At 44.6% G+C, this 27,722-nt stretch overlaps 1 protein-coding gene across 3 annotated transcripts in view; it reads left to right on the forward strand.

Moving 5' to 3' along the window:
• Ltbp1 (latent transforming growth factor beta binding protein 1) overlaps positions 1-27,722 on the forward strand; it is a 373,313-nt gene that overhangs the window by 36,507 nt on the left and 309,084 nt on the right. For all 3 annotated transcript variants that reach the window (XM_041631028.1, XM_041631029.1, XM_041631030.1), the window contains exon 3: positions 18,544-18,835. In XM_041631028.1, coding sequence (XP_041486962.1) covers positions 18,544-18,835 — 292 coding nt within the window. The remainder of the gene's footprint in view (positions 1-18,543; positions 18,836-27,722) is intronic.

The raw sequence follows: 27,722 nt of genomic DNA on the forward strand, positions 1-27,722 counted from the left end.
TGAACACATAAGGAAAGTCAGCCCAGTACATGGATAAAAGAACATTTGATTTGTTTATACGTTTGGATGTTTGGATTGGAATCTAGGCCTTTGTACACGTGAAGTGCTCATTCTACCACTGAGCTACACCGTCAGCCCTAAAAGGAACTTTATAAGTTCATGTATTTATTAGGATAATTTCTCTATCTATAAAGATGTCAGCAGCAAGAAAAGCCGTTATAAAATCTAGTTTTAAGGATTATTGTTTTGAAAGGAGGGCTTTGCTTATTCCTCTCAGCTGTGCTCTCACAGGCCTTGGAGTCTACAGTTTTATTTCAGTTTTAGTATCTGAAAATGGTTAGGTTACATTTCCCAGCAGAGGGTCAGCAGCCAGAGGATTAATTTGCACACAGGTCTCTGGCCTTTTGGTTCCCTTCCATTTGGAGGAGTGACCTTGGATTTCACAGCGAGGAGTCAACTGTTGGCCTGCCCAGGGTAAGAGCTTAATCGTGTAGTCCTTGGGGCCATTGCTGATGTACTTAGACATCAGTGACCTTTGGAAGCATTTTTATTTTAGGGAGGAAAAGCCTTGGCACGGCATGGATGGCATTTCTTCCAGAGTGTTCCGTCCGAAGTCATATAATACCTCCATTAATTTACCTTCAGGAATGCCGTCAGAAAAACTCAAGTGGTGGTTTAGAAAGGTTTTGACTCAGCCATTTTTCATTCATCTGCGAGGATCAGTTTGGAAATGTCTGGAGCCTGAGGAGGATCATACGGTGGTTTTTTGTTTTTTGTTTTTTTTGTTTTTTTGTTTTTTTTTGCTCTGTGCGGCCTACTGGCATTTTACTGCGGACAGTTTTACTTTGAATGATTAAGTCTGGGAAAAGAAAGAAACAACAGTAGCTAAGTGTGTTTGATTCAGTGAGGAAGGCTGTTTTAGCTTAGTGTAAAATTCCAGTGGTTGAAATCAAAGCCTGTGTCTCTGTGTTCCCTCCCATACTGTGCCAGGGTGTAGGGGAGATGGACTGGGGGGTGGGGTGTAATGACTGACACCTGCCTGGTGCTGCCCCAGTCAGGGATTATCCGAAGTGCTTTGCCTGTGTTAACAAATCTACATAGAATCCATCTTTCCCATTTAACAGATGAAAGGACTGAGGCCCAAGGATAACAGAAACAGGGCACATTCTCCCTTCCGTGTTGGCTGGCTGGCTTCTATGGGATATGACTTTTAACCACCATGATCCTTCCTAATCAGAATAAGTTACATTTTATTTTCTTAGTTTTCCCTCACTTTATCTTAAGACAAGTTCGAGAGATTTAATTCTAAAGTCATTTCCCTCTTATAAGCTTATTTTGTTTGCTCTAATTTCTCAAAATAATTTTTAAAAAGGCCGTCTTGTTTAATGATTTTGGTTGATAAAAATAATAGAAGCCAGCTTTTCACAGCCAGCGAATGGCTCAGTGGCATTTGCCTCATAGCTGGATTTGATCTAGGTCTCACAAGGTGGAGGGAGAGAACATATTCCAATGTCATCCTCTGAAATCCACACACGTGTTGTGGCATGCTCACATGTACATGTGCACATAAACACAAACACACATGCGCATATTCATGCTGCATAAATATATAAAAAATGCTGATTTTTTAATAAATTAAACAGATTTACTAACTAATCATTGTAGGTGAAGAGTTGCATTTAGAGTTAATATGTATCAATATAGCATAGATATTGTAAAGTCTAGTATAAGGTACCCTATCTTCTACATTGTTTATGTTGTATAAATTACGGTCTTAAAAACTCAAAATGTGTTTAAACGAGCCTTCTAAGCCAGTTAATGTTTCTTTTTTGAAAATGGAATGTTGATTTTTCCTGCGCTGTAATGGTAATTACAGACCATTAGAAAATCTGCAAATTCTAACATAACTTAAACGAGTTAATAAATGATATAATTTTGCCGTCATAGGTAATCATTCACGTTAACATTTGGGTATATTATCTTTCCACCTGTGTCCATTCTTCATTGGTGGTTTTGATTATCATTCTAGCAGATGCTGTTCCCCGAACAAGAGTGAAGGTATCCGCAGTCTCGCCCTTCCTGGGGGGCTTCATCTCAGAGGGTGTCTAGGTAAAAATGTGACAATGTCAGGGAGGGGGAGGTGCCTCAGAGAACACAACAAGGGCGATGACAATAGAGGCACAGAGTTGACTTTCGGAGAACATAGCTAGCCAGGGACTTCACAGGTGCAGGAGCAGCTCAGGGCAAGAACCCTGCAGCGGAGGCAAGCCCAGGGCCTAGGACCTGGCACAGTGACTGATGTGACAGGAGCGATGACGTGGGGAGAGGTGGACCAAGCTGGCATGCTGTGGTCACATTTCACAGGAGGCTTTGGAGCAGAGACTGCATCCGGTGTTTCTCTAATGTGCTCCCTCTGGCTGTTCTCGGGAGAATAGAAACAGGGCACGAGACTGCCAGCGAAGGGGTTTCTGGGAGGCAATGAGAAAAGTAGTCAGCTTCAAATTATATTTAAAGAAGAGCCTACGGGATTTAGAGATGGCTTTGATGTGTGTTGTGAGTAAAATAGAAGTTAAATATGATAGTAAGTTGGTATTATATATTAAAATGTTATTCCTTCATATATTGGAATCCTAACCCCCAGTACCTTGGGGGTTGTTATCTGGAGACCTAGGGTCAATGCAGGTGTCGTTAGCCAGAGTGGGGTCACGCTAGACTGCATGCTAAGGAGTGCTGTGTGGGGAGTTAATTCAGTGTGACTAGGCCCTTCAAGACAGAAGCTACGTAAGTATAGGAACAAATAGAAGAAAGACATGGAGGTGAGAATAATAGCATCCAAAAGCCAAGGAATGCTCACTTGCCAGAAACTGGAAGAGGGATGGAACAGTCTTTCTTCCCCGACATCAGTGGTGACCAGCCCCTCTGATACCTTGATCTTAGACTGTGGCCTCTAGAACTGTGTGGCAGTCCACGTCTGTTGCTTAAGCTACCTGGGTTGGTGGGTCTGTTATGGTGGCTTCAGCACCTGTATACACTGGTTCGGTGTATGTGTGTGTGAGTGTATGTGTATGTCTGTGTGTATCTGTGTGTGAGTGATTGTGTGAATGTGTGTGCATCTGTGTGTGAGTGTATGTGTGTGTGAATGAGTGTGAGTGCATGAACATGTGTGTGTCTGTGTAAGGAGTGGGGCTGTTCAGGAAGATGGATAATAGGAAACCGGTCTTGTTGGAATTTGGAGTGGAGAGAGGAGACACAAACATGCTAAGTTTGAGAAGCTCGTCCTGCATCCATGGAGTGGGGGTGCATGTGACAGCCAGACACAGAAGTCTGAAGTTTAAACGAGAGGACATAGCCCATCATCTAACTTAGGGCAGCATCTCAATGAAAATTAAAGATATGCTTCCAAGTGAGATCACCAGGAAAGGTGAGCAAGGCAGCCCCGGAAGTGGTGACCTTTAGAGGTTGGGAGGAGAGAGGAATCAGAAGGGGCTGGCAAGGATTCAACGGGAAGGTGGGGGGGAAGAGAGGTGGCCATTATGGCATCTTAGTAGTAAAAGGAGGAAAGTGGTCAGGATGAGGGACAGCTCCACCATGAGTAACACTGCTGAGGCCAAGAAGGGAGCAGACTACCTAGGATTTGGCAGCCTGAATGCCACCGACCGACAGCTCAAACAAAATCAGATTCAGCCTTTAGCCAGAGGCGGAGTAAGCCTGATAGGTAGGAGGTACAGAAAAGGTAGGAACTCCAAAACCCAGTTGGCACTATACCATACGCTGTTTCATGTCAAGGGAAGTTCTTAAACATTGCTTTTTAACGACTGGGTCACATTCCAGGATTCTTATCTGTTTGTTTTGTGAGTAGGATGTTTGCAGTTTTTACTGCCGTATTGATTGCGATACTGCAGTGGGCATATTTGAACATCGTAAGATCTCCTACATTAGGCGTGTCCCAGTTCAGCAGGATGCTTGTTTTAGGGTTTAATCCTAACACTGTAGAAGTCCATGCCTTTCACGACACAGTCTCTTTTACATGCTGCTTAGTTGATGAAAACACAGAGTAGTGTCCAATCACCATGATGGTGCATGTTGGAGGCTGAATTCTTTCTCGCCCAGATTCATATGTTAAAGTCTATGTTCGTCTTTTTTTTTTGTTGTTGTTGTTGCCATAACAAAACTCCAGAGAATGGATAGGATATAAAGAAAAATAGGTTTATTTAGTTCATAATTTTGGAGACTGGAAGTCTAAAGTTGGGTGGTCCCATTTGTCCCTCCTCTGTGAAGACCTCTTGATGGGAGCAAGTGTGAGAGGGGTCAGAAGGGTCAGCAGGAGTTCAAGAACCTCCTCTGTGGGAACTGCCCCTAGAAGACTACTTCACCTCTTCTCAGGCTAACGCCCCTAGTGGCTTACTACTGTCTACCCGTTCTCCTCTCCCTGAAGTTCTACAACGAGGAGAACCTTTGGAGGAATCACTCACATCCAAACCAGGACTCCAGGGAAGACTACGTTTGGAACACGGTCTACAAAGAAGTCCTTTATAGTAAAGGAGAGGTAAATAGGGCAGACCTTTTACCAGCGAGAATGGTGCCTTCCTAAGAGGAAATGTAGACAAATGGAGATCCCAGGGCAACACAGAGAGAAGATGGCGGTCTACAAGCAGAGGACTGAGGCCATAAGAGACCAGCTTTAATGCTGGGCCTCTGGTCTGCATTTCTCTCCGTGTTCATATCTTAAGGACACGGTCTCAGAGTGCTCTTCCCTAGCTCCGTGAATCCCCTGGAAATCCCCTCCACATTGCACATTGCCCTCCGCGGTTGTCATAATTGTTGGTGCTCCTTGTTGACCCTCTAGGCTTTGCGGGGTACGTTTTCTTGTTGCTGGTTCTATCTTTGGGGTATGTGACAATGTTCAGTGCAACAGAGTAAAGTTTTCGCTCAGCGTTTTGTAGAAGGGACAGGTCAAATCTGCTTAAAGGCACGGAGTTGAGGGAGAGGTTCATTTCTTCATCATCAATACATACTATCCTGCCTTCTCAGTAGTAGATGAGGTTATGCAGGGAAGTGGGCAAGTCACACCTTTAGATTTTGGGTCATTGGCTCTCTCCCCCTAAGAATTCTTTGTATCTTCATCTTTTATAATGATCTCTTTTAAATTTTAATTTAATTAAATATGATGTGTGTGTGCATATGTGTGTGTGTGCGTGTATGCATGTGGAGGCCAGAGGACATAGGGTGTTCTGCCTCACTTCTCAACCCTACTCCCTTGAGACGTGGTTCTGAGTCCAGGTTTGTGGCAGCGAGACTCCCCAATACTCGAGTCTTTGCCCCTCACCCTGCTCTGGGGCTACAGGCATAGGGGACCACACCAGATTATTTATGCGGGTGGTGGTTATTTGACTCACATTACGCTTGCACAGTAAATGCTCCTACTCACTGAGCCATGTCCCTGGCCAGCCCCCATTATTATGTTAATATAATAACTCACAGATATTGATCAGTGGTCTACTTAAGGACTTCTTGCTTATATGTGTTTATGCACATGTGTGTGCTGGTGTCTTCAGAAGTCAGAAGAGGTTGTTAGATCCCCTAGAGTTGGAATCCCAGGCTGTTGTGAGCTGCCTTATGTGGGTGTTGGAAACCAAACTTCAGTCCTCTGCAAAAGTAGGAAGCAGTTTTTAAAAATTAAAGTTATTTATTTATTTATTTATTTATTTATTTTTTATGTTTACAGTGTTCTGCCTGCATGTATGCCTGCAGGCCAGAAGAGGGCACCAGTTCTCATTGCAGATGGTTGTGAACCACCATGTGGTTACTGGGAACTGAACTCATGACCTCTGGAAAAGCAGTTAGTGCTCTTAACCTCTAAAACATCTCTCCAGCCCACAGCAAGCATTCTTACTTGCTTAATTAACAGCTCCATTAAAATTTTTATTATTTATTTATTTTTTGGTTTGTATGACTCTGGTTTTCTGGAAAAATTCTCCATTTTTTTTTTTAACCAAAGTTCCTGGCTTAAAGGTAGCATTTAAGAGGAGATCACTGTTCAGACTATGCATGCAGATAATACAGATGGTATTAAAACAAGCTTTGAGATTATTTAAGAATATTGCTGTCTTCTAATTAGACGTCATCTAGTATGATTTCTGTGCACATCACACGGACGTCTGTCAGCTCCCAAACTGCCAGGTGTCTGCACTTCCCAGCTCCCCACTGGCATTTCTACCAGGAAAGCACAGAATATGTCTATTCTGCTAATGCTAAAGGGAAAAAAAACCTTCGATGGGTTTAATCTTTGTTTCTTTCAACAAAGAATGACTCATAAATCAGGCGGTCCTCAGAGCTAGCGCAGGACTCCTGCCTGCAGTGTGGACAGGTGACATTTCTGGACAGTACAGTTGAGTTGGCTTCTGCTTGGCCCTGTGCCTTGCTTGAATCAGCCACCTGTGACTAAAACTCTGGGGCTCTCAGACTGACACTCAGCCCTTTGTCATAAGAGGGGGCTCCAATGAAGTTTTTTTTTTTTTTGGCTAGTTGATGTTCAGATTGAGTAGCCCTGATCCAAAATGCTTGTGTTGATTTTTTTCTTCTGGATTTTTTTATGTCTGCACTATACAGAATGAAGTATCTTCTGGGTTGGACTCCTCTGAGGATGAAATCTACTTAAGTTTCACGTTTACCTTATATACATTGCCTGAAAGTTGTACCATACGATGTTTTTTGAACTCCCCTGGTTTGAGCCATCATACAGCGTCAGATGTAGAGTTTTCTCCTTGTTGGTATTTTAACAGTTAGGGATTTAAGCTTTTAGAGTTTGGGAGACAGAGTGTTCATCTCTACTCAGAGCGCTTGCCAAGAAAGAGATGAAGGACTCAGTTGCAGAGAGAGTCCCTCTGGCCAATGAGTTTAACTTTGGGGTGTCTGAGAAGTGGCTGAGTGAATGGTGGAACCACAGCATTCTAACTTACACTAGTATTTCCAACACTTTAGAAATTTGTATCACTTTGTATTTCTGATTTTGAACGGCCCTATGCTAACCGTACTTTCTTCAACCTTTTCCAATTCCTTGGAAGCTTTCGTTGATGCAAATAACTCTGTGGAGGGCACTGGGACATATGCACAGGCATAGTAATTTTTGTGTTTTTTAACATTGTTAGCATATTGTGTCTAGATATAAGGATGTTGAATTGTTTTCTAATGCATCTGTCAGGACGGGGAGATGGCTCATCATTAAAGTACATGCCGTATTAGCAAGTATGAGGAAGTGATTTGGATGCCCAGCTCTTGTGTAAAAGAGGGGCACAATGGCACTGGTCCATACTCTCAGTGTTGGGGGATGGGGATACCCCATTCAACTGGATCCCTGGAGCTCATTGGCCAGTTTTTAGTGAAAACTTGTCTCAACAAATAAGGCGGAGATAGCTGCATGGTGGTGGCTCACGCCTTTAACTCCAGCACTTGGAAGGCAAAGACAGGTGAATTTCTGAGTTGGAGGCCAGCCTGGTCTACAGAGTTAGTTCCAGGATGGTCAGGACTATACAGAGAAAGCCTGCCTTAAAGGGGAAATGATCAAGGGGCTCAAGGAAGACGGCCGGGACTGACACTCACATTTCCACGTGTGCACACCCATGCACACACAAGCTTCTGTTGCTAGAAGTATTCTTCATTCTGTGGGTCCTCTGGATGGGTTTTTCTCTGCCCGCCTGTTCCCGAAGCTACTTAACGAAATAATCACTCTGTAATAATAATAATGTATTAATATTAATTACATACTCTATTAACCGAGGCTTCTTATTAACTAACTCTCATATCTTAAATTAACCCATTTCTATTGTTTTATATTTTACCATGAGGCTTGTAGTTTGTTACTTCTTATCTTGCTTCCTTGGTGGCTGCTGGTGTCTTCTTGACTCCTCCTCCTCCTCCTCCTCCTCCTCCTCCTCCTCCTCCTTCTTCTTCTTCTCTCTCTCTCTCTCTCTCTCTCTCTCTCTCTCTCTCTCTGTTCGGATTTCCTGCCTGACTTTACTCTGCTAAGCCATTGGCCAAAACAGCTTTATTCATCAATCAATAAAAGCAATACATACACATCCCACATCAAGCTTCCATCCACAAACACACACACTAGAAATATAAGACAATTTCCTCTCACAACAATGCCCCTTGCTGATATTTTACATGGCAGCCTAAAAAACTAAGTGGTCACAGTATCCTCTCTGCTTTATTTAAACTTCTTTGGATGACGTCATTGATTTAGACAGTACCCACAGGTTTATTTGCTACTTGTGTTTTCCTGTTTGTCTTGGTTTTCCTTCCTTCCTTCCTTCCTTCCTTCCTTCCTTCCTTCCTTCCTTCCTTCCAGAAGATCTGTCTGGCCCAGAACGTATTGTGTAGACCAGGCTGCCCTCAAATGCTGGCCTCTATCTGCCTTGAAGGGAACCAAAGCTATCTGCAGCATAGCTCTGAGGGCATGGGACACATGAGGACTGCCAAGTGATGTTAAGGCAACAAACTTCTGAAGGAGGCAGAACTCACAGAATCCCACCTGCCTCTGCCCCTCAATGCTGGGATTAAATGCCTCTGCCACCAAGCATGGGTCTTTTTGTTAAGAAGTGATTTTGCTTTAACTTAAAGATAACATTTACTATTTTTTTCTAATGGTATTTTCTGATTTTTTTCTTGTTTATTTCCTCCCATTTTGCTATTTTTTTATTAGCAAAAGCCAGTATAGTCTAAACAATAGACTTTAAAATCTCCCCCAAACACCTGTAACTTAAAAACAAATAAACTCCATAAAGTAGCAGTAGTAAGACCAGAAACAACCCAGATATGTACATTGTTTTTCATTATGCAACATGACTTAATTTGCTTAGTTTTCTGTGGGAGATTTTTTTTTTTTTGGATTTTCGAGACAGGGTTTCTCTGTAGCTATTTTGGTTCCTGTCCTGGAACTAGCTCTTCTAGACCAGGCTGGCCTCGAACTCACAGAGATCCTCCTGCCTCTGCCTCCCGAGTGCTGGGATTAAAGGTGTGCGCCACCACGGCCCTGCTTCTGTGGGAGATTTTTACAGTTATTGGTGGGTGGTCTCAGGAGCTGTGGGTTGAACCCAGCTAACTACCCATTTTAAGTGAAATCACATGACAATCTATAGGTCTGCTGAGCTCAGGGTGGAGAACCTTAGGCCTTTCACAGCTCCTGGAGGCTCCCGAGTGGCATCAGAGCGTCGGAACAGAGCCTGGTGACCCGGGTTCCATGTGCTCTGTGCCTCCTCAGCTACCTACTCGGTGAAGTTCTGTCGCTTAGGACATCAGACCATGTGGGTGTTAAGTGTCCAGAAAGTCTGTGAGATGTGACAGTCTGACTTAGAGATACTTGTGACAAGACAGACAAGCACATACACACACCCTCGAGGATTCCAAGTGGATTTTCACATTGATGAAAACTCCGTAAGGCCGACTGGGTAGTTTGGTGCTTGATGACAGGCGACTTCTCTTTCTAGAAAATTTGGTTGTTTCTTCATTGTTGCAGAGGCCTGGCTAGAACAGTCATCACCGGGAGGTTCTGATGCCGCTGCTCTGACCCAGGGCTTTATAAGGAAATGGCATTATTTATTTGGGTTTGGGTACAGGAAAAGTTAGAGCAGTCTTCACCTTGTGACCTCATTCACTGCTTCTTATATTCCTTCGTACTGAATAACTTCAAAGGGCAGCTGGGCAGAGCCCTGAAGCCACACAGGGAGCAACTTCTCACCTGCTGCTGCCTTAGATCACTGAAGACCCAGCTCGGCTCACATTTCTCCTCAGGACACATGCAGCAGACATGCTGCAACTTGTTTGGAGAGAAAGGCGAGGGGCAGGGAGTCGAAGAGAGCTGTGTGGGCTGGGGCAGGCTTTAAATATAACCAAGGGCTGTGCTTTTAGATGAAAAGCAAAGGAGGCTGGGCTTGAGGGCATGGGTCGCTTCCTAAAAATAAAGTCGCTGAACTTTGAGAGAACTTTGGGATTAGCGTTGTCAACCAGGAGTAGCTGCCAATGGAGAGAAATTTGAAACTGTTTACCATTTGGGCCCAAAATGGAGCATTGATCCAGTTGTGACTGATTCAAATGACAAGTGTGGTTTTGCAAGGCCAGCCTGGGAGGTAAGGATGGAGAAGCTTTTGTAGCCCACCTGCTTACCCAGATCTTGGCCTTGGTGATATTCAGCAAGTCCCGAGTTTAGCAATTTCTGCCAGCCGCCACAGACCCTACTGTATTATTACTCCTTCACCTCGCTCCCAGCTGCCTTTTGTTTGATAATGAAAACACTGAAAAATCTGAAAAATAGAAAAATGCAAAAGGCTTAACAGCAAACTTCTACACTACATATCTACAATATATATATCTGTTTATTATATTTGATACTCATCTTTTACTTACATGCATGTGTGTATATGTACTAGTACATACACTCAAGCGCAGGAATCATGGAGGCCGGAAGAAGGGTCCGACCCCCTGGGACTAAAGTTATAGGTGCATGATAGCTGCCTGCCTTAGATGCTGGGACCTGAACTCTGGTCCTCTGTAAGAACAGTGTGTGCTCTGAACCACTGGGCTGTTTCTGCAGCCTCTCATCTTCTATTTTTAAGAAAAAAAGTTGAGCCAGGTATGATACACATCTGTAAAGATAATATACACCTGTAATGTCAGCTCTCAGCAGGTTAAGGCTGGAGGAACACGAGTTTCTTCTCACCAACTTGGGTTATATTGCAAGACCCTATCTCAAAAAAATCCATAAAAAACAAAAAACAAACACAAAACGCCCAAAAATAAACAAACAAAAAAATCAAAGCAAAACTATAAGAATAAATTCCATGAAGTGAAATATCTTTTTCTGCAGTATTTATTACTTCTCTTCCTTCCCAGAGAGGATAATGTCATAGACTTAGTGCGATGCTAACAGGCATGTTCAATCTTTTGACATTGTCATCCACAAAGCTTATACTCTGGCATTACAAAAGTAAACAAAAATTGCAAAACCAGGCTCAGAATGTCTCGAAGTAAGTTCAAAATTTTGTGTTGGGCTGCATGCTGGTTGCATATGGCCCATGGGCTGTAGGTTGGACACATGTCTGGCATATTTAAATCCATAAAAGTACATGATATTATTTTTTAAACTTAATTGGAAAGTTACATCATGATCATGAAATTAAAATTAATATTATAAAGTAACATCCTGGGGATGCAGAGCTGGGGAGTGGAGACAAGCAGACCCTGGCTGGGAGCAGGTTAGTCAGCAGCCTAGTGGAAATGGCGAGCTTCAGGTTCCGTGAGAGACCCTGCCTCAAAGGTATAAGGGATGGAGGGCGACAGGGAGAGAGAGACTACACCCAGCTCTTCCAGCTTCTTCCTATCAGTTATGACAGTAGGTACATTTTTCACGAACTTGTGTACCTAACACAAGAGAAACCATCAAAGTTGATAATTTGTTTCTTGTTCTCTGGCATAATAGACCTTTTTCTGTTTTTGCTTTGTCATGTTGCCTGGGCCCCATTAGAGATTATTATAAGCATTTAGGCTTGTTTCCAGCATTGACGGGAATGCTTCTGCAGTGTGCTTGTAATATTTGCTGGGGATCTTGGTATGTTGTTTGTAGGATTTGCTGTAGATACCGCTTAGCAGAATAAGGAAATCCCTGTGTATTCACGGTTGGCAAGCAGTTTTTATTTGTTGTTATGAGTAAGTCATGGATTTGACTGGAAGCTTTTCTGCATTCCTTGAGTCAGATTCTCATTTTTTTTTTTTTTAACATTGTTTGGTCTGCTAACAGTAGGGCCTTCCTTATGTTTCTAGAACTAATTCCACTTACTTTTCTGCTTCTGAAAGATTGACATATTTGGTCAGCAAGTCATTTAGGTATTTTGCGTCTATGTTTAATTTTGTGTGTTTTCATCTTCCTTTGGGCACTACTCTCGTCTGTTCTGAGGTTGAGATACTGATTATTCCTTCCCTTCCTTCTCCTTCTCCTCTAGTTCTCCCTCCTTTAGCAGGGTCTTACTATGTAGTCCAGGCTAGCCTAAAACTTGTTATACAGCCCAGGCTTGCTCTGAACTTGTGGCAGTCCTCTTTGCCTCCCCTTATACTGTCCTTTCCAGAGTTTAGTTTCGGGTTCTGACCTCATGTCCTGACTCCAGCAGCTCAGCTGTGGATCTGCATCCTAGAGGAGATGTGGACATTGGCCACTTCTAGGTTCTGATGTGGTTGTTCTCTGGCCTCACCCTGCAGCTGGTGACTTGGTATCAGGTGACTGATGGAGCTCCATTGGCAGATCCCTAAGGTCCCTTTTCTCTGGTCATTGCTGTGTGCATTCCAGCTGCTCCACCTCTGGAGGTGGGCTCTGCCCTTCTGCAGGGCAGCAAGCGCTCTTATGCTCTGTGTGTCTCCTCCCTGGGCTGTGTGCTGAGAGCACTTACCAGCAGGGGGTCTCTCCTCTCAGGAATCAGTCCCGTGTTCTTGTTTCACATCCAGCCTTCTAAGGCTTGTTATCCCAATGCAGAGCAAGGTCTCAGTCTGTATCCTGGGCTTACCTACAACTAGCAGGACTTCTGTGTCCTGAGTGCTGGGATTAAGACACGCGTCACCAAGCCCGGCTTTAGAAACTTTACGAACTTTTTTATTTTTCTGAAGTAGGGGCCAACACTGCTTTCTTGAGTTTTGAGCAGATGTCTTTTACAGGGTCATGTACTTTATCTACCATTAAGGGCTTTTCCTTCCTTTTCTACTTCATTCCCACAAACTGTGTATCTCTTAGGAACACGTTTTTCTTTCTCTTTTTCCTGCATTTGCGTTTCTGCATCTGCATCTCCTAGCCTGGCTGCCTTCACTGCTTTGTGTTAGAACTTCCCTGACTTGTCCAGCTCCTCCAGCCCAGTGCAGGGTTCTTCTCTTTGGTCTTTCATGGTTTGTTTTCACACCTCATAGTTCCACAAGGTGCCAGGGATAACTACCATAGGCCTTGCATACTTGCAGAGTAGTTCTGAATGTTAATTTGGATGGACCAGCGTCTCCTTTGGAGGAATGGTGACTATTTGATTGAGAGCCAAGTCCAGAGGTGATGACGTTATTCTACAGTGGAGGCGGAGCTGTCTTTGCCCAGGCTCACATAAAGGCTTGGATATCCTGAACTCCATCCCTGTATCCACATGGATGACTCATGAAATTGTCTTTTGACCTCCTAACACATATGGTAGTGTCTGCCCACGCACATTCAAACACGTGTACACGTACATACACACACACACACACAAACAAATAAATAATAAAAAAGTTAAAATAAAACAAAACAGAAAACTTCACTTCCTTAACATTATAGTGCTCCATGTAATTCAACACCATGGATGTGATAAAAGGACCCTATAAAACAAATGCTTTCATCATAACGAAGAATTCAATAAAATAAAAACACTTAGGATATGAAACTAATAAACTTTCAGTTTTAGAACTAGAGATCCTGCGGTTGAGTCGATGACTCAGTGGGTAAAGTACTGGGTGCGCAATATAAGAACCTGTGGTCAGATCCCCTGGACCTGTATAAAGAAGTTGGGCTCAGTGGTACTTGTTTGTAATGCCGTACTTTGGGGGGAGGCAGAGAGAGGCGGACCCCTGAGGCTTACTGTCCAGCCAGTCTGGCTATGATGGCGAGCTCCAGGTTCAGTGAGAGACTTTGTCCCAAAAAGAAGGTGGGGAGTGGCAGTGGAAGACATGTAGAGTCAGCCTCTGGCTTCTGCACACACACGCCTGGGCGAGCACACTGGTACACTCACCATACACAGAGAGCACTCAGAATTGCTGTTGGTATAGAATTTCCAAATGCTGCCTGCCAGTGGTTCTCATACGCGAGGCTCTGGCTGGTCACCATAATCACAGTACGCCAGGCTCCAGGTTCAGATTTGCAGTTCCTAGTAACCAGGACTGTGTGTTTCCAGAGCTCCCCAGGACTGTGTGATTCCAGAGTTCCCCAGGATGTGTGTTTCCAGAGCTCCCCAGGACTGTGTGTTTCTAGAGTTCTCCAGGACTGTGTGATTCCAGAGTTCCCCAGGATGTGTGTTTCCAGAGCTCCCCAGGACTGTGTGTTTCTAGAGTTTTCCAGGACTGTGTGTTTCCAGAGCTCCCCAGGACTGTGTGATTCCAGAGTTCCCCAGGACTGTGTGTTTCTAGAGTTTTCCAGGACTGTGTGATTCCAGAGTTCCCCAGGATGTGTGTTTCCAGAGCTCCCCAGGACTGTGTGATTCCAGAGTTCCCCAGGATGTGTGTTTCCAGAGCTCCCCAGGACTGTGTGATTCCAGAGTTCCCCAGGATGTGTGTTTCCAGAGCTCCCCAGGATGTGTGTTTCCAGAGCTCCCCAGGACTGTATTTCTAGAGTTCCCCAGGACTGTGTGTTTCTAGAGTTCCCCAGGACTGTGTGTTTCCAGAGCTCCCCAGGATGTGTGTTTCCAGAGTTCCCCAGGAGTGTGTGTTTCCAGAGTTCCCCAGGATGTGTGTTTCCAGAGCTCCCCAGGACTGTGTGTTTCCAGAGTGAGTTCTCCAGGACTGTGTGTTTCCAGAGTGAGTTCTCCAGGACTGTGTGTTTCCAGAGCTCCCCAGGACTGTGTGTTTCCAGAGTGAGTTCTCCAGGACTGTGTGTTTCCAGAGTGAGTTCTCCAGGACTGTGTGTTTCCAGAGTGAGTTCTCCAGGACTGTGTGTTTCCAGAGTTTCCCAGGAGTGTTGTTGCACATTATAGAGTGCTGTACCCCAGGAAAAACACTCTTGCTTCCAAGAGATCATCCCGATCTGGTTTGTTGACATTTCATCATAGAATGGGGCATAACGAGGTCATTGAACCCTCACCTAGGGTCCAGCCACCCCTCCCATCTCTTTGCAACTGAAATATCTTCTTCAAAAATTTACTGCAGAAGGGCAGTTCTGGAGACATTTATTCTAATGCATGGAACATTCACTTTCTTCTAATAGGATTTCATTTTTGAAATCTTCCTTTTTGTATGTGTAGTGTGTGTGTGTAGATGTATTCATGGCTAAAAATCGAAGTTGAATGCTTTCCTCTCTTGCACCCCACCTTATTGTTTTGAGGCCGTCTTCCATTGAACCTGGGGAGCTTACCAGTTTGGCAAGACTAGTTGACTGTAAGACCCAGGGAATACTCCTGCTTCTGCCTCAGCAATACTGAAGTCATAGCACCATGCCCTATATTTTAGTATGAGTTCGAGGAATCTGAACTCAGTTCTCTACCCTTGCATGGCATGTGCATTGCCAACTGAGCCATCTCCCCAGTCTGATGTTTTAACTAGTGCTTTTTTTAATTGCCCTCTTCCTTACCCTTATTATCAAAAATTGAAAAAAAAAAAACCAACTCACATCTCTTTTCCATTCTAATCCATCTATGTTTCCCTAGAGACAGTGAGTAGAGTATTGGGTGAGTTCAGCCCTTGGCCTTTTCCTGGGTGCCAGCTCCTGCAAGCTGTGTCATGCGGCCTGCCTGAGACCGGAAGCTATTTGCAGGATACCTTGGGTGGAAGGAGGAGTAGATGTCATTCTCAAATGTTAGACTTAAACGTACTCCTAATTGAAAGCATTAAGAAAAATGTGCATATGCCAGTGCCCAGGGGCTGATCGCTGTCAAATGCACCCAGTGGAAAGCGAGGTCCACTCTCCTGGCTGCCTGTGTTCACTTGGGTGGAGCCCATTCAGCCCTGTGACATTCCGTCAACAACAGTGGTCTGGCAGATACTTGGAGCCCAGTTTCTCAGCTCCAGCCACCAATTTTGCTTAGTCAGGAACATGTTGACGAATTGAAACTCTTAACTCTAGAAGTGCAGAGCTTTTGAATTTGAATTCTACAAGTCTAATACAGGAGTGGCTCTTGGGGACCGCTTTAGAACTAGCAACTACTGTACTGAAACACTCACAGTTACCTGGCCAAGGTTAGCTGATGTAAGCCCGATCATCTACAAAGCTGGGTCTATCTCTAATTTTCTTTTCTCCTCAAGTATTTTGATATTCAAGGACCATTTTTTATTTGTTATGACTAATAGGAATCATACCATAGCAAGACGGGAAAAGCATCTTTTCCTATGGAAAGCTAATAGGTTTCCAGGAGGTTAGATGTTGGTCATTCAGTTCTTTATAACCCAGTCTCCAGTGAGTCATTGTGCTGGCTCGTTTTATATTGATGGACACAGGCTGGAATCATCAGAGACTGAGAAAATGCCTCCATAAGATGGAGCTGCCAACCAGCCTGTGGAGGACATTTTCTTAATCAGTGGTTAATGGGGAAGACCCAGTCCATGTGGGTGGTACCATTCCTGGGCTAGTGGGTTGAGCGAACCATGAGGAGCAAGGCAGTAAGCAGCACCCTCCATGGCCTCCACACCAGCTCCTGCCTCCAGGTTCCTGCTCTTTGAGTTCCTGTCCTGACATCCTTCAATGGTAAATAGTGATCTGAAAGTGTAAATCAAGTAAACCCTTTCCTCCCCAATTTGCTTTTGGTCATGGTGTTTCATCGCAGCAATAGAAACCCTAACTAAGACATATGTCTCTCACCTATCTCTTTTGGACTTGTTTAGTAGACAGAATTGACGAGGCACTGAATTGAGTAGGAAGTTTGGTAGTGTAAACTCAAGGTGAAGAGTTTAAGCAGACTATTAACAAAGGGGCAACAGAAAAAATGAATTCCAACAAATACTGAAGGGTCGGATGGGAACTTGCCAGAAACCTGTGATGTTACATAATACAGTTCAAGTCAGTGACCTCAGTTCTCCCAAGGGACCTCACCTGTGTTCAGATCCACTACCCCTGCCCGTGGCCCAGCTAGCTTTGTAACTCTGCCTGGCCACATGTCTAGTGATCCAGAGTCCAGACATCCCAGCAGACAGGGGACCAAGAACTTGTTTCTTGTTGCGTGTTTCCCAGTATGAAGTTAGGGGTGGTATAACACTCACTGGAGTTTGTCTAGATTAGCAGGCACATAACCAGTCAACAACTTTGTTGCCATTGTTCTTCTATGTAAAAAGAGTGAGTTGTTGATTATTAAAACTCTCGGAAGCTCCGACAGCTTGTGAGTGTGTGAAAGAGATCTTTCCTGGGGATTAGGGACTGTTTTTGATCAAATACTGGCAGAAGTATTTAAACATAAAAATTTCAAATTAAATTTAAGGGCCAGCGAGATGCTCAGTGAATACAGCATCTGCTGTGCAAGTTTGAAGACCCAAGGTTAGGTCCCTAGCCTGCATACACAAGAGGTGGGTCATGAGCTTCTGTAATACCGTCCCCACCTCCAGCACAGAAGACTGGGGTCGGGAGAGTTTTCTGGAGTGTGTTGGCACCAGCCTAGCAAAAATGATAACTTCTAGGCTCTGTGGAGGTATTGCCCACACCCACAATAAGGCCGAAAGCAATTGGGAAAGATATTTCAATGTAACCCTCTGTTATTTATTTATTTTTTGGGGGTTGGGGTGATTTCAAGATAGGGTTTCTTTGTGTAGCCTTGGCTGTTGTAGACCAAGTTGGCTTCAAACTCACAGAGGTCTGCCTGCTTCTGCCTCCGTGGTGCTGGGATTAAAAGTGTGTACCACAGCCACTCTTATAAAGGAAAACATTTAATTGGATCTGGCTTATTGCTCAGAGGTTTAGTCTGTTACTGCCATGGTGGGAAGCACGGCGGCATGCAGGCAGACATGGTGCTGGAGAGGTGCCCGTGAGTTCTCTTTCCAGATCAGCAGGCAAAAGGAAGAGAGAGAGGGAGACCCTGGGCCTGGCTTGAACATCTGAAACCCCCAAGAGCATGCCCAGTGACACACTTTATCCAATGAGGCCACCCCTACTTCATCAAGGCCACACCCCCTAATAGTGCCTCTCAGTATAGACCTACGGGGTCATTTCATTCAAGTCACCACAGGATACTTTCTCAGTTTAAAAAAAAACAATCTGTGGTGTACTATGGAAAGGTAGTTATAATATAGTGGTTGAGAATAGTGCTTTTTAAAAAAGTTTATTTATTTATTTAGTATACAGTGTTCTGTCTACATGTATCCCTGCATGCCAGAAGAGTTCACCAGATCTCATTATGGATAGTTGTGATCTCATTATGGATAGTTGCTGGGAATTGAACTCAGGACCTCTGGAAGAGCAGTCAGTGCTCTTAACCACTGAGCCATCTCTCCAGCCCGAGAATAATGCTTTTGTCGCCAACTCGCTGGGGTTTGAATCCTAACTTCTATTTCCTAACAATTGTTTAATTTTTGTTAAGCCACTTAACCTTTGCATTTGTTCCTTTATCCATAACATGGGCATAATAAAATATTTACTAAAAGCACTTTCTGGGAATTAAGTTTGATTATATTTATATGTTAAGTTTCATATGTATATATGAAAAGTTCCTGTCACATAGGTGGCCACTAACAGGTACTAGTTGTCACCACCACCTCCATCATCATGACTTTCTCAGGCACTGTTAACCCTTTGGAAGAACGAGTGAAGTCTACTGCGCTTTTCTTCAAAACTCTGTCTTCTGTTGTCTTCTGCAGCGAGCTGTGTTCCGCCATGCCAGAATGGAGGGATGTGTCTCCGGCCTCAGCTCTGTGTGTGTAAGCCAGGGACAAAGGGCAAAGCCTGCGAGACCACAACTTCTCAGGACACCGTGTCACCCGTCTTTGGAGGACAGAATCCCGGGTCCTCTTGGGTCCCTCCTGAGCAAGCAGCAAAACATGCTTCAACCACTAAGGCCGACACTCTACCAAGGGTCAGTCCCGTGGCTCAGATGACCCTGACCCTCAAGCCGAAGCCTTCCGTGGGACTCTCCCAGCAGATCCATTCTCAGTGAGTGTTTTCGACTTGCGTCTAGCCCGGATGCACATTTGCTGCTCCTGAGCACACTGCTTTAGACGCCTCTCCTTGGCGCAGGCGCAGAAGCCTTTCTCCTTTTCAAGAGTTTCCATGTGAGGGAGTCTCATGTACCACGTCTCGTAAAGATAGTTGGTTTGATGGGTGACTTTCCCCTAAGTGTAAACCACAGTGGGGCTAGGATTATAGGGATCAGGGTTGGAAGGGACTGATAAGCAGAGTTGTTTGTAGATTTAAGGATTCTTTCTCTGGGGGGGGGGGGGGTCCAGAGAGACGGCTTGTCAGTTAAGAGCACTGGCTTCTCTGCCAGAGGACTTGAGTTGAATTCCCTGCATCCACATGTTGGCTCACAACTAACTGTCGGGCAACCCCGGTTCCAGGGCGTCTGATGCCGTCTTCCAGTCTCTGCAGGCCCTGGGTATTCACGTGTTAACACAGGCATGTGAGCAGGCAAAATACCCATAACATACGAGATAAAATAGCCTTAAAAAAAAGAACTTCAAAATAATTCTTTTATGGGGTGGGGGTGGTTCAGAGTCCTGAAACAGTAACTTAGAAGGAGAAATATGCAGGTATCGGAGAGGTAAGGGTTTAGCTTTGCGGAGGAGAGAGACCTACTGGGAGGTAACTCTGAGCTTCCACTGTGAACACTACACAATGTCTGCCTCACTTGCCATGCAAGCCTAGTTTTGGTGAATGATGTTGCTTTCTATTTTTTTAAAATATTTATTTATTTATTATGTATACAATGTTCTGTCTGTATGCCTGCAGGCCAGAAGAGGGCACCAGACTCCATTACAGATGGTTGTGAGCCACCATGTGGTTGCTGGGAATTGAACTCAGGACTTTTGGAAGAATAGGCAATGCTCTTAAGCTCTGAGCCATCTCTCCAGCCCCTGTTGCTTTCTATTTATGGGAACTTTTTTTTCTATTACTTTTTACTCTTCGGGGAGCACTGAACATGATGTCAACTCAGGGATAAGAAAAATCGCCCTTGACCTCCTGTGACTTTTGTGGCCAACAGCCCGCAGAGGGCCCTTGTCTAACTGTCTCCTCTTAAAAAGCAGCTCCACGTGGATAATGAGTTGCTGAAGTTGCTGCAAGGATCTCTTGTCATTCATGTGGGGTGTCGAGTACAGGAAGCCCCCAACTTAAAGAGAGACTTGACCCCAGTTCATTTGTAAGTCACCTGCTTGGAATTTGGAAGGCATTTCCCCCGTGGAGACAGCACTTCCACAGGGTTAGTGTCCAGTTAGCTCACGGAGGTCATTTCATCTGTTGAAAAGCCCCACCATCCTCGTTCATGCTTCTCATTTGAGTGGGCCACCTACTGTTTGTGCAGACTTGGTCTCTTCTCTCCCAAACCTCTCTTTCGGTTTTCCTTAATTTTTCTCTACATCTCTTCTTGTAATCTAATACTTTATATGACTACATTAATGTTCTGTCACGGACTAGGTGGAAACCTGGTGGTTCTGATAACACATTTTATATCTCATGGTGAGGAGCAAGCAATGATTCCTCAGAGCCTCCTGCGTGCCAGGTACTAGTTTAGAAATTGCATGCGGGTCAGCACTTTGTAACTCGCAGTGAGTCTGCACTGAATCCTGGAGATTATTCTTATTTTTACAGATGAGCAAAGCCAGCTATAGAGTGATTGTCTTGTTGACAGTCACACAGTTAATGGGTAAGTTGTCCCATTAGCTCTTGAACAGAGGTAGTCACGTCCATCCTTAAGGAAGGGCCTGATTTGTGAAGGAAGGGCCTGGCAAACACTTTCTGTGAAGGATGAGATAGTGAACTATTTTGTTCTCTGTGGGATAGGTGGTTTCTGTGGTCAGTTGCAACATACTGCAGCCCCACCACAGCGTGGACCATAGGTGATATTTATTTCATTCCCAGATCGCTTTAGTTGTGAAATTGAAATTTGATTTCAAGTCACAAAATATTGCTCTTATTTAGATTTCTTTCTCAAGCATGTTTATCAATCCTGTGTGTGTGTGTGTGTGTGTGTGTGTGTGTGCTAAATGTGTATATATGCACTCGTGCAGACCATTGGTCAATATCAGGTATCTTTCTCTATTGCTAGTCCCCCCATTCCCCCCAGACCAGGCTGGCCTTGAATTCACAGAGATATACTTGCCTTGGCCTCCCCAGTATTGGGATTAAAGGCATATACCCCAGATCTAGTTACTATATACCCAACCTAGAGCTTCTGATTTGGCTAGACTGGCAGGCCAGAGAGCCCTGGGCTACTGTCCCCTACCCAGCTCTGGGACTGTGGAGTGCTGCTGTGTGTGGTTTTGATGTGGGTGCTGAGATACTCCGGCCCTAGGCTTGGACAGCAAGCACTTCACCGAGTGAGTCACCTCCCAGTCATTTTTGCAGCACTTTTGTTTGTTTTATTTATCTTTTAAAGATGTTTACCATTTTAATTATTTTAGAATTTCATATACATATAGGATGAAATAAGATTTAATCCATCTTCCATTTTCTCCTGAATCCCTTCTTCCCCAACTCCTCCCCCAAGATGCCTCCATCTCAATTTCATCTTCTCCTCCTCTTTCTTCTTCCTCTTCCTCCCCTCTTCTTCTTTTTCAGATAAATGTGCTAAGTCCATTAGTGCCGCTCTTATGCGCATAGGTGGGGAGCCCAATGGAGTCTAGCTAGAGTGGTCACCTCCTCACCTACTTTCTTCAGTGGCTCTCAGCTGCCAGGAGCTCCTCGGTGAGGGGTGGGGCCATGAGACTGCCCCAGCCAGGGTGGATTATTGCTGGCTTGCTCTTGTGCAGGTGACCACAGCCACATCACACCCAGAAGACAGTATCTCACAGCAGCCCACCCCATCCTCCAGCTCTCAAGTTCTTTCCACCTCCTCTTCTTCCATGGCCCTAGTGCTAAGTGGAGGGTTAATCAAGATGTCTCATATATGGCTGAGCCCCCCACAGTCACTTATTTTCAGCCCTCTTATTAGTTATGAATATTTTCATTGACTGCTGATGGCTATCCACTGGGAAAAGAAGGCTTCCTGATCCAGGCTGAGCACATTCCAGGTCTGTGGATAGAAGCATAAATGTTTAGAAGGCAATTTGACAACCGTTTAAAACATGGATGGTCATTCTTGCGCAAAAACAGGCCGTGGCCTGGATGAGCTTGCTCACCTCTTTCTCTGGAGGCTAATGGTGACTATTTTAGTGCTAGAACACAGATGTGACTGTGTGTCCCTGGAATGATTTATATCATGCTTAGACATCTCCCTTCTAGCATCGCTCTGATCTGAAGAACAAAAAAAAAAAAAATAGTTCTGCCTTGAATTCTGCTTTGGCGATCAGGAGTCAGATTACCGCGTGTTGTTCTGACTTTTTTTCTAGCCCTAACTGTGAAGTGAGTTACAAGAAATGTTACTCGACTTGACTGCCACCAGCCACCATTTGACTGTGATTGCATGAGTGGATTGTTTGCAAAAGTCATTTGCCAGAGAAAGCTAAGGGAGCAACTTTAAAAAAATCTTCCCTTCTTTAGGTGTGGGCATTGTAATTTAGGCAAGAATGTTATGAGGGAAATGAGAAGACTGTTCTGTTCTCGGGGACACTGGGATCTTTGGGGGGGCCCTGTGAAAAATTAGGATAATGGTCAAGTCCTGGCTAGAATAGTCTGTGAGCCTGGATCATCTCAGCCAGCAGCTTTGAAAGTGTTTTGGATGCAGAACGCGGAGAAAACTGTAACAGAGGCGCCCTGAGAGGCTGATCTCCTGGGCCACTCATTTCACCGGTGTCTGGTCCCCTGGCTTTGAAAACACACAAACTTTCAAAAGTAACACACACAGCTGCATTAATACAGATATGGACTGTGTGCTGTACACAAGTCAGCCAAGGATGATTTTTTTTTGTTTGATGTTTGAGCAGATAAAATATATGCCTCCCCATCTTGAAGGTTTATTTCTTTATGTCTGTAACCATTTTTTCAGGGAGCCTCCCCAATCAGATCTGACCTCTACCAACCTTGAATGAGCTGTTTGTTTTCTGTGGAAACAAAAGCATAACCTCTTTCCCAGTGTAACATATATTTGACTTCCATTTTGAAGTTAAGACATTTTTAAAAATATATAAGTTTCATTTAGCAGTTTCCATAGTCCAGTATCTCTCAGAATCTAGTGTTTGTTCACCAGGCAATAAAAAATTTAAAGTCATCAAGACACCATATAGGGTCCAGACTCCCTGTGTATTTTCCTTCTCTATGTGGCTTATTTTTTATTATTTATGAACTATTTGCCTTTTTTCTATGACTGTATGTATACATTTTCTTTTTTTTTTTAAGCTCATGCACATTTTCGAACACACAGTAACCTGTTTAGAGGTTTTTCTTCTGCCTGGATCTGTCTTATTAAGCATCTGTAGTGATCTCTGATGGCATGAGACAAATGAACTGCTATGTCAGCTGCTGGGCGTGGCTCATCTTAGCACTTGGTGCTGTCATATGGTGCTGGTGGATGGCTCCATCACTGTCAGTCTCTCTGTGCGGATCTTATCTGAGAGACCTTGGTCCCCAGGAAGCTGCCTCCTCCTCCTCTTCCTCCTCTTTCTCCTCTTCCTCCTCCTCCTCTTCCTCCTCCTCCTCCTCCTCCTCTTCCTCCTTCTCATTCCTCTTCCTCTTCCTCTTGCTTTCTCAGGCTTTATGTGCTGGATGCTAGGTGCCATTTGTTTTTTTTTTTTTTTGCTTTTTCGAGACAGGGTTTCTCTGTGGTTCTGGAGCCTGTCCTGGAACTAGCTCTTGTAGACCAGGCTGGTCTCGAACTCACAGAGATCCACCTGCCTCTGCCTCCCAAGTGCTGGGATTAAAGGCATGTGCCACCACCGCCCGGCTGCTAGGTGCCATTTGTAACGAGCCTTTTTTTGTTCCTCCAGTCACCTTCCAAATAATGACACAGAGAGTTATTATTAATTATGAAAGCTCTGCCGATAGCTTAGTCTTGTTTCTAACTAGTTCTTATATCTGGAATTAACTCATATCTTTTAATCCATTCTTTTTAGTGGCTTGGTTACCTTTTACCTCTACTCCACATTCTTCTTCCTTGCCTTCTGGCTGGCAACTCTGTCGTCTTCTTCCCAGAGCTCTCTCTGTCCCCCAAATCCTGCCTAGGTATTGGCCATTTAGCTTTTTTATTACCCAGTTATGGTGACATAGCTTCACAGTGTCCACAAGGCTGCAGCTTCCCGTGGGACTTGGCTTCTGTTAGGTAAATGGCTCTGGATTCTGCAGCTGCGGCATCCCCATCAGAGTCACGCCTTGACTGGACGTGTGCGTGTGGAGTGTGATGCTGTAGTCTGGAACCAAATATAAACACCATGACCTGGGAACGCAGATTGCGTTTACTCCAAATCCCACCTTCAACCTGGAAACTTTCCCTGAGTTTTTGCAGTAGCGTAAGAAAGAAGGTTATAAGTTAAGACATTTTAAATACAGTGATGGAAACATCAGGTTGGTGGTTTTAGCAGAACAGGAGAAAGCGTTACTATAGCCTCAGATGCTATGGAGGGACATTTTTAGCTCTTGGATCTGTGAAGCTTAGGACATGTCATATATTCTCAAGGAATTACCTAACCATTCTATACAATAGTGGACACAGGACAGAAGGGGTGCTCGATCCCCTGGGAGTTACAGACATCTGCCTTGTGAGTGCTGGGAAGAGAACCCAGGTCCTCTGGAAGAGCAGCCAGTGCTCTTAACCACTGAGTCATCTCTCCAGCCCCTAAAGTCTTGTTTTTAACAGGTGAAGTAGGTGATTGAGAATCATGAAAAGGATCTACTTGTAGACACAAAGTTGTGTAAAATGTCAAAGGAAACCTTTTGTATCCACTATCTGAAATATTAAGTCTTGATCATGGGTTCAGTTTTCACTCAGTCCATCTACGTAGAGAGACGTTATCCTCGTGGGAGGGCGGTGGGAGGGCGGTACACAAGCAAACATGCTCTTCTTGGGAGTTCACAGTCTGCAGAGGGCAGAGGACTCATGAATGAGGCTGCAGAGAAATGAAACTTCAGACAGTGTCCTCGGAAAGCTGGAAGGGTTTGAGGTGGGGAGGACAAAGCCCCAGGGGTGGCTATTAAAGCCAGAACGGTGGGAGGTGAGGGCAGGAGCCCTGTGAATATTAATGCGAGGGGTTGGGCAGAGGCCTTTAGGTTGGAGTGTGCCTGGAGTTTGAGGAGAAGCTCAGTTTGATAAAACCGTTTTGTTCAAATGGCACCGACAGGAGGCCCTGTGGGAGCAGGTGTAGCATTAGATTAGATTAGGCAGGCAGTGGTTACACAGATTGGTTTTTACCTTTGGCTGAGATGACTTTTAGGAATTTGACCTGGCTGATACCGTGGCGATCAGAGCCAGGAGGACTCATTGCTAAGGTTGCTGATAGGAAGTCTCAACTCTGACACAGGAAGCTTTAGTCCCCTCCCTTGGCCCCCCGTAGCCCTCCAACTTGGCTGCTGACTGCTGAGTGACCCTAGAACTGAAGAGCAGAGGGAAAGCCGGGGTGCCTTTGTAGTCAGTAGTGTTTAATGTGACAAATTCTCACGGCTTAGAAGTGGGTCATTAGGTCCACATTCATGAGCAGTAGAAAGGGGCACTGCTGACAGGGAGGAAGAGGAAGAATTGTGTACATATTTAAAAATGACAGTGATGGTTGAAGTCTGTTGTCTTCTTGGCAGAAGTGTAGAATTGATCAGGCAGCAGGCCTCCAGGCATGCCTGTGTAGATTCTCTTGAGGGCAGACTTTAGGGCCACACTAGCCAGTGTGGGCGGTGCCGTTCTCTGGCTGGGGTCCTGGGGGATATAAGAGGTAACTGAGAAATTCATGTATTCATTGTTCTCTGTTCCTGATGGTGAATGTGCTTCAAGCTCTTGCCTTACTGATTTCCCTGCCGCTGTGGGCTTCCCTGCCATGATGGACCAAAATGGCCGCTTTCTCCCTTGAGTTTCTTTGGCTAGAGAATTTTAACATAGCAGCAATAAAGAAAACTATGGAGGCCACTTTTAGGACATGGGTTGATGTAAGTGAAGAATATCGGCAATACAGACATTAAAAGTTGTGTGAAAACCAGATTATTGAATGACATTTCAGTATAACAGTGCCCCTTCCCAAATAGAGAAACAAGCAAATGAAAAAAAAACAATAAAAGGAAAGGTAAGAAAAGTTATAGATTATAAAAAATTAAGAAACTCATTAACCAGTCACGGTAATTGGACCACACTTCTGTCATGATTCGAACACACTGCTTATAAAAGAACAAAGATGGGTTATAGGGTAGTCAGGAAAATGTCTATGCTGATTAGAGTCTGAAAGGGTAGGGTTGGATTTGAGGGGGTCTGATGATGGCATTGGAAGAAGATCTTAGCAAAGCATCCTCTATGAAGGTGCATGGTATCTGAGATTTGGACCACAAAATCCAGCAGATGCAGAGATGGTAGCTCAAGGTCAGTTATGCGGTGATAATTTTCCATTCAGAATGGTGGGTTACACAGGGTTTCTTACAAAATTCTCTTTATATTTTGGGAATACTTTTGTTACAGACCATTTAGAAAAAAAAAATCAAGAAATTTTCAAATAGGAACAAGATCCTTTGGAAGCTGCCCGTGCCTGGGGCATCTGCAGAATATTAGGACCAAAGGTAACCACAGCGGCCCTGTGATCAGGTGTGACAGTCATGGCAGTTCAGAGGAAGGAAGTGGACCCAGTCTTACCGCTATGTCAACCTGGGCACCTGGCTGAACTTGGAAAGAGAACCAGGTGTGGCCCCTGCTTCCAACATGTGAGGAAGAGGGTGCTGGGCCTTTCAATCCTGGTCAGTTTTCCTGATTGCCTTGGTCCGGGAAAGTGTCTGGTAGTTGGTTTGAAAAGGAGGGCCTGTGATGGAGCTTTGGGGTGAAGTAGGTGAGACCACACCCTGCACCCCACTAATGACTCAGTCAAGTGGCTGTCAGTAGGACAAGGATGGTTACTTGGTTTGGAGAGACTGCCCAGTGTATTCTGGAAAAGTCAGCACCATGGTTTGGAGAGACTGCCCAGTGTATTCTGGAAAAGCCAGCACCATGGTTTGGAGCTTTGTTCTGGCTTTCCCGTGAGGTTTATTACTGTGGTGTTGCTGTTTCTGTTTCTTGGTGCCGCATCATAGCCTCTGCATGAACGGAAGAAATGGCCAGACGATACTTCATTGTCCTGTACATGAATATCTGTTGTCACTTCAGATTCCTTCAAGTGTGTGTGTGTGTGTGTGTGTGTGTGTGTGTGTACAGGGGTTTTCACTGACCTGGAACTCAATACATAGTCTAGGATGGCTGGTCATTGAATCCCAGGGATCCTCCTGTTTCCGTCTCCCTAGTCCTGGCATTACAAGAGTGCCACCACACCCGAGTTATTATTATTATTTTTATCATGGGTTCGGTGTGGATCGAATCCAGGTTCCTATGCTTGCAAGGCACAAGAGCTATCCCTTCAGCCCCACATTCCTTTATTATTTTTTTATCGACGGCTTCATAGTTCTGGAGTACAGCTTGGGTACCCATCACACGTGCATCCTGTGGATGTTATTCAGAGGCAAACTGGGAGTGCCACCCCAGTACGGCCACTGTTAGATTGTAGGCCCTGCCAGGGCCCGTCTTTGATTCGCATGTGGACAGGTGTCAATGCACACGAGCCATGGCTGTTGCAAGAACTCCTGAAAGCACCAGTCAACATGGTTCCCCTCTTTTCAGCTCTGAGCTCACTTTCATCATGTCACAAATGCATTCATGTTTTCCAAAGTTTTTTTTTTTTTCTTCAACTCTCAGGGCCTCTAAAAAGGCTTGCCAACTAGCTTGTAAAATACTGATTTT

This window comes from Microtus oregoni, unplaced genomic scaffold, assembly GCF_018167655.1.
Source record: "Microtus oregoni isolate MIOR12 unplaced genomic scaffold, Mior012 000036F_ref0000092, whole genome shotgun sequence".
Lineage (NCBI taxonomy): Eukaryota > Metazoa > Chordata > Mammalia > Rodentia > Cricetidae > Microtus > Microtus oregoni.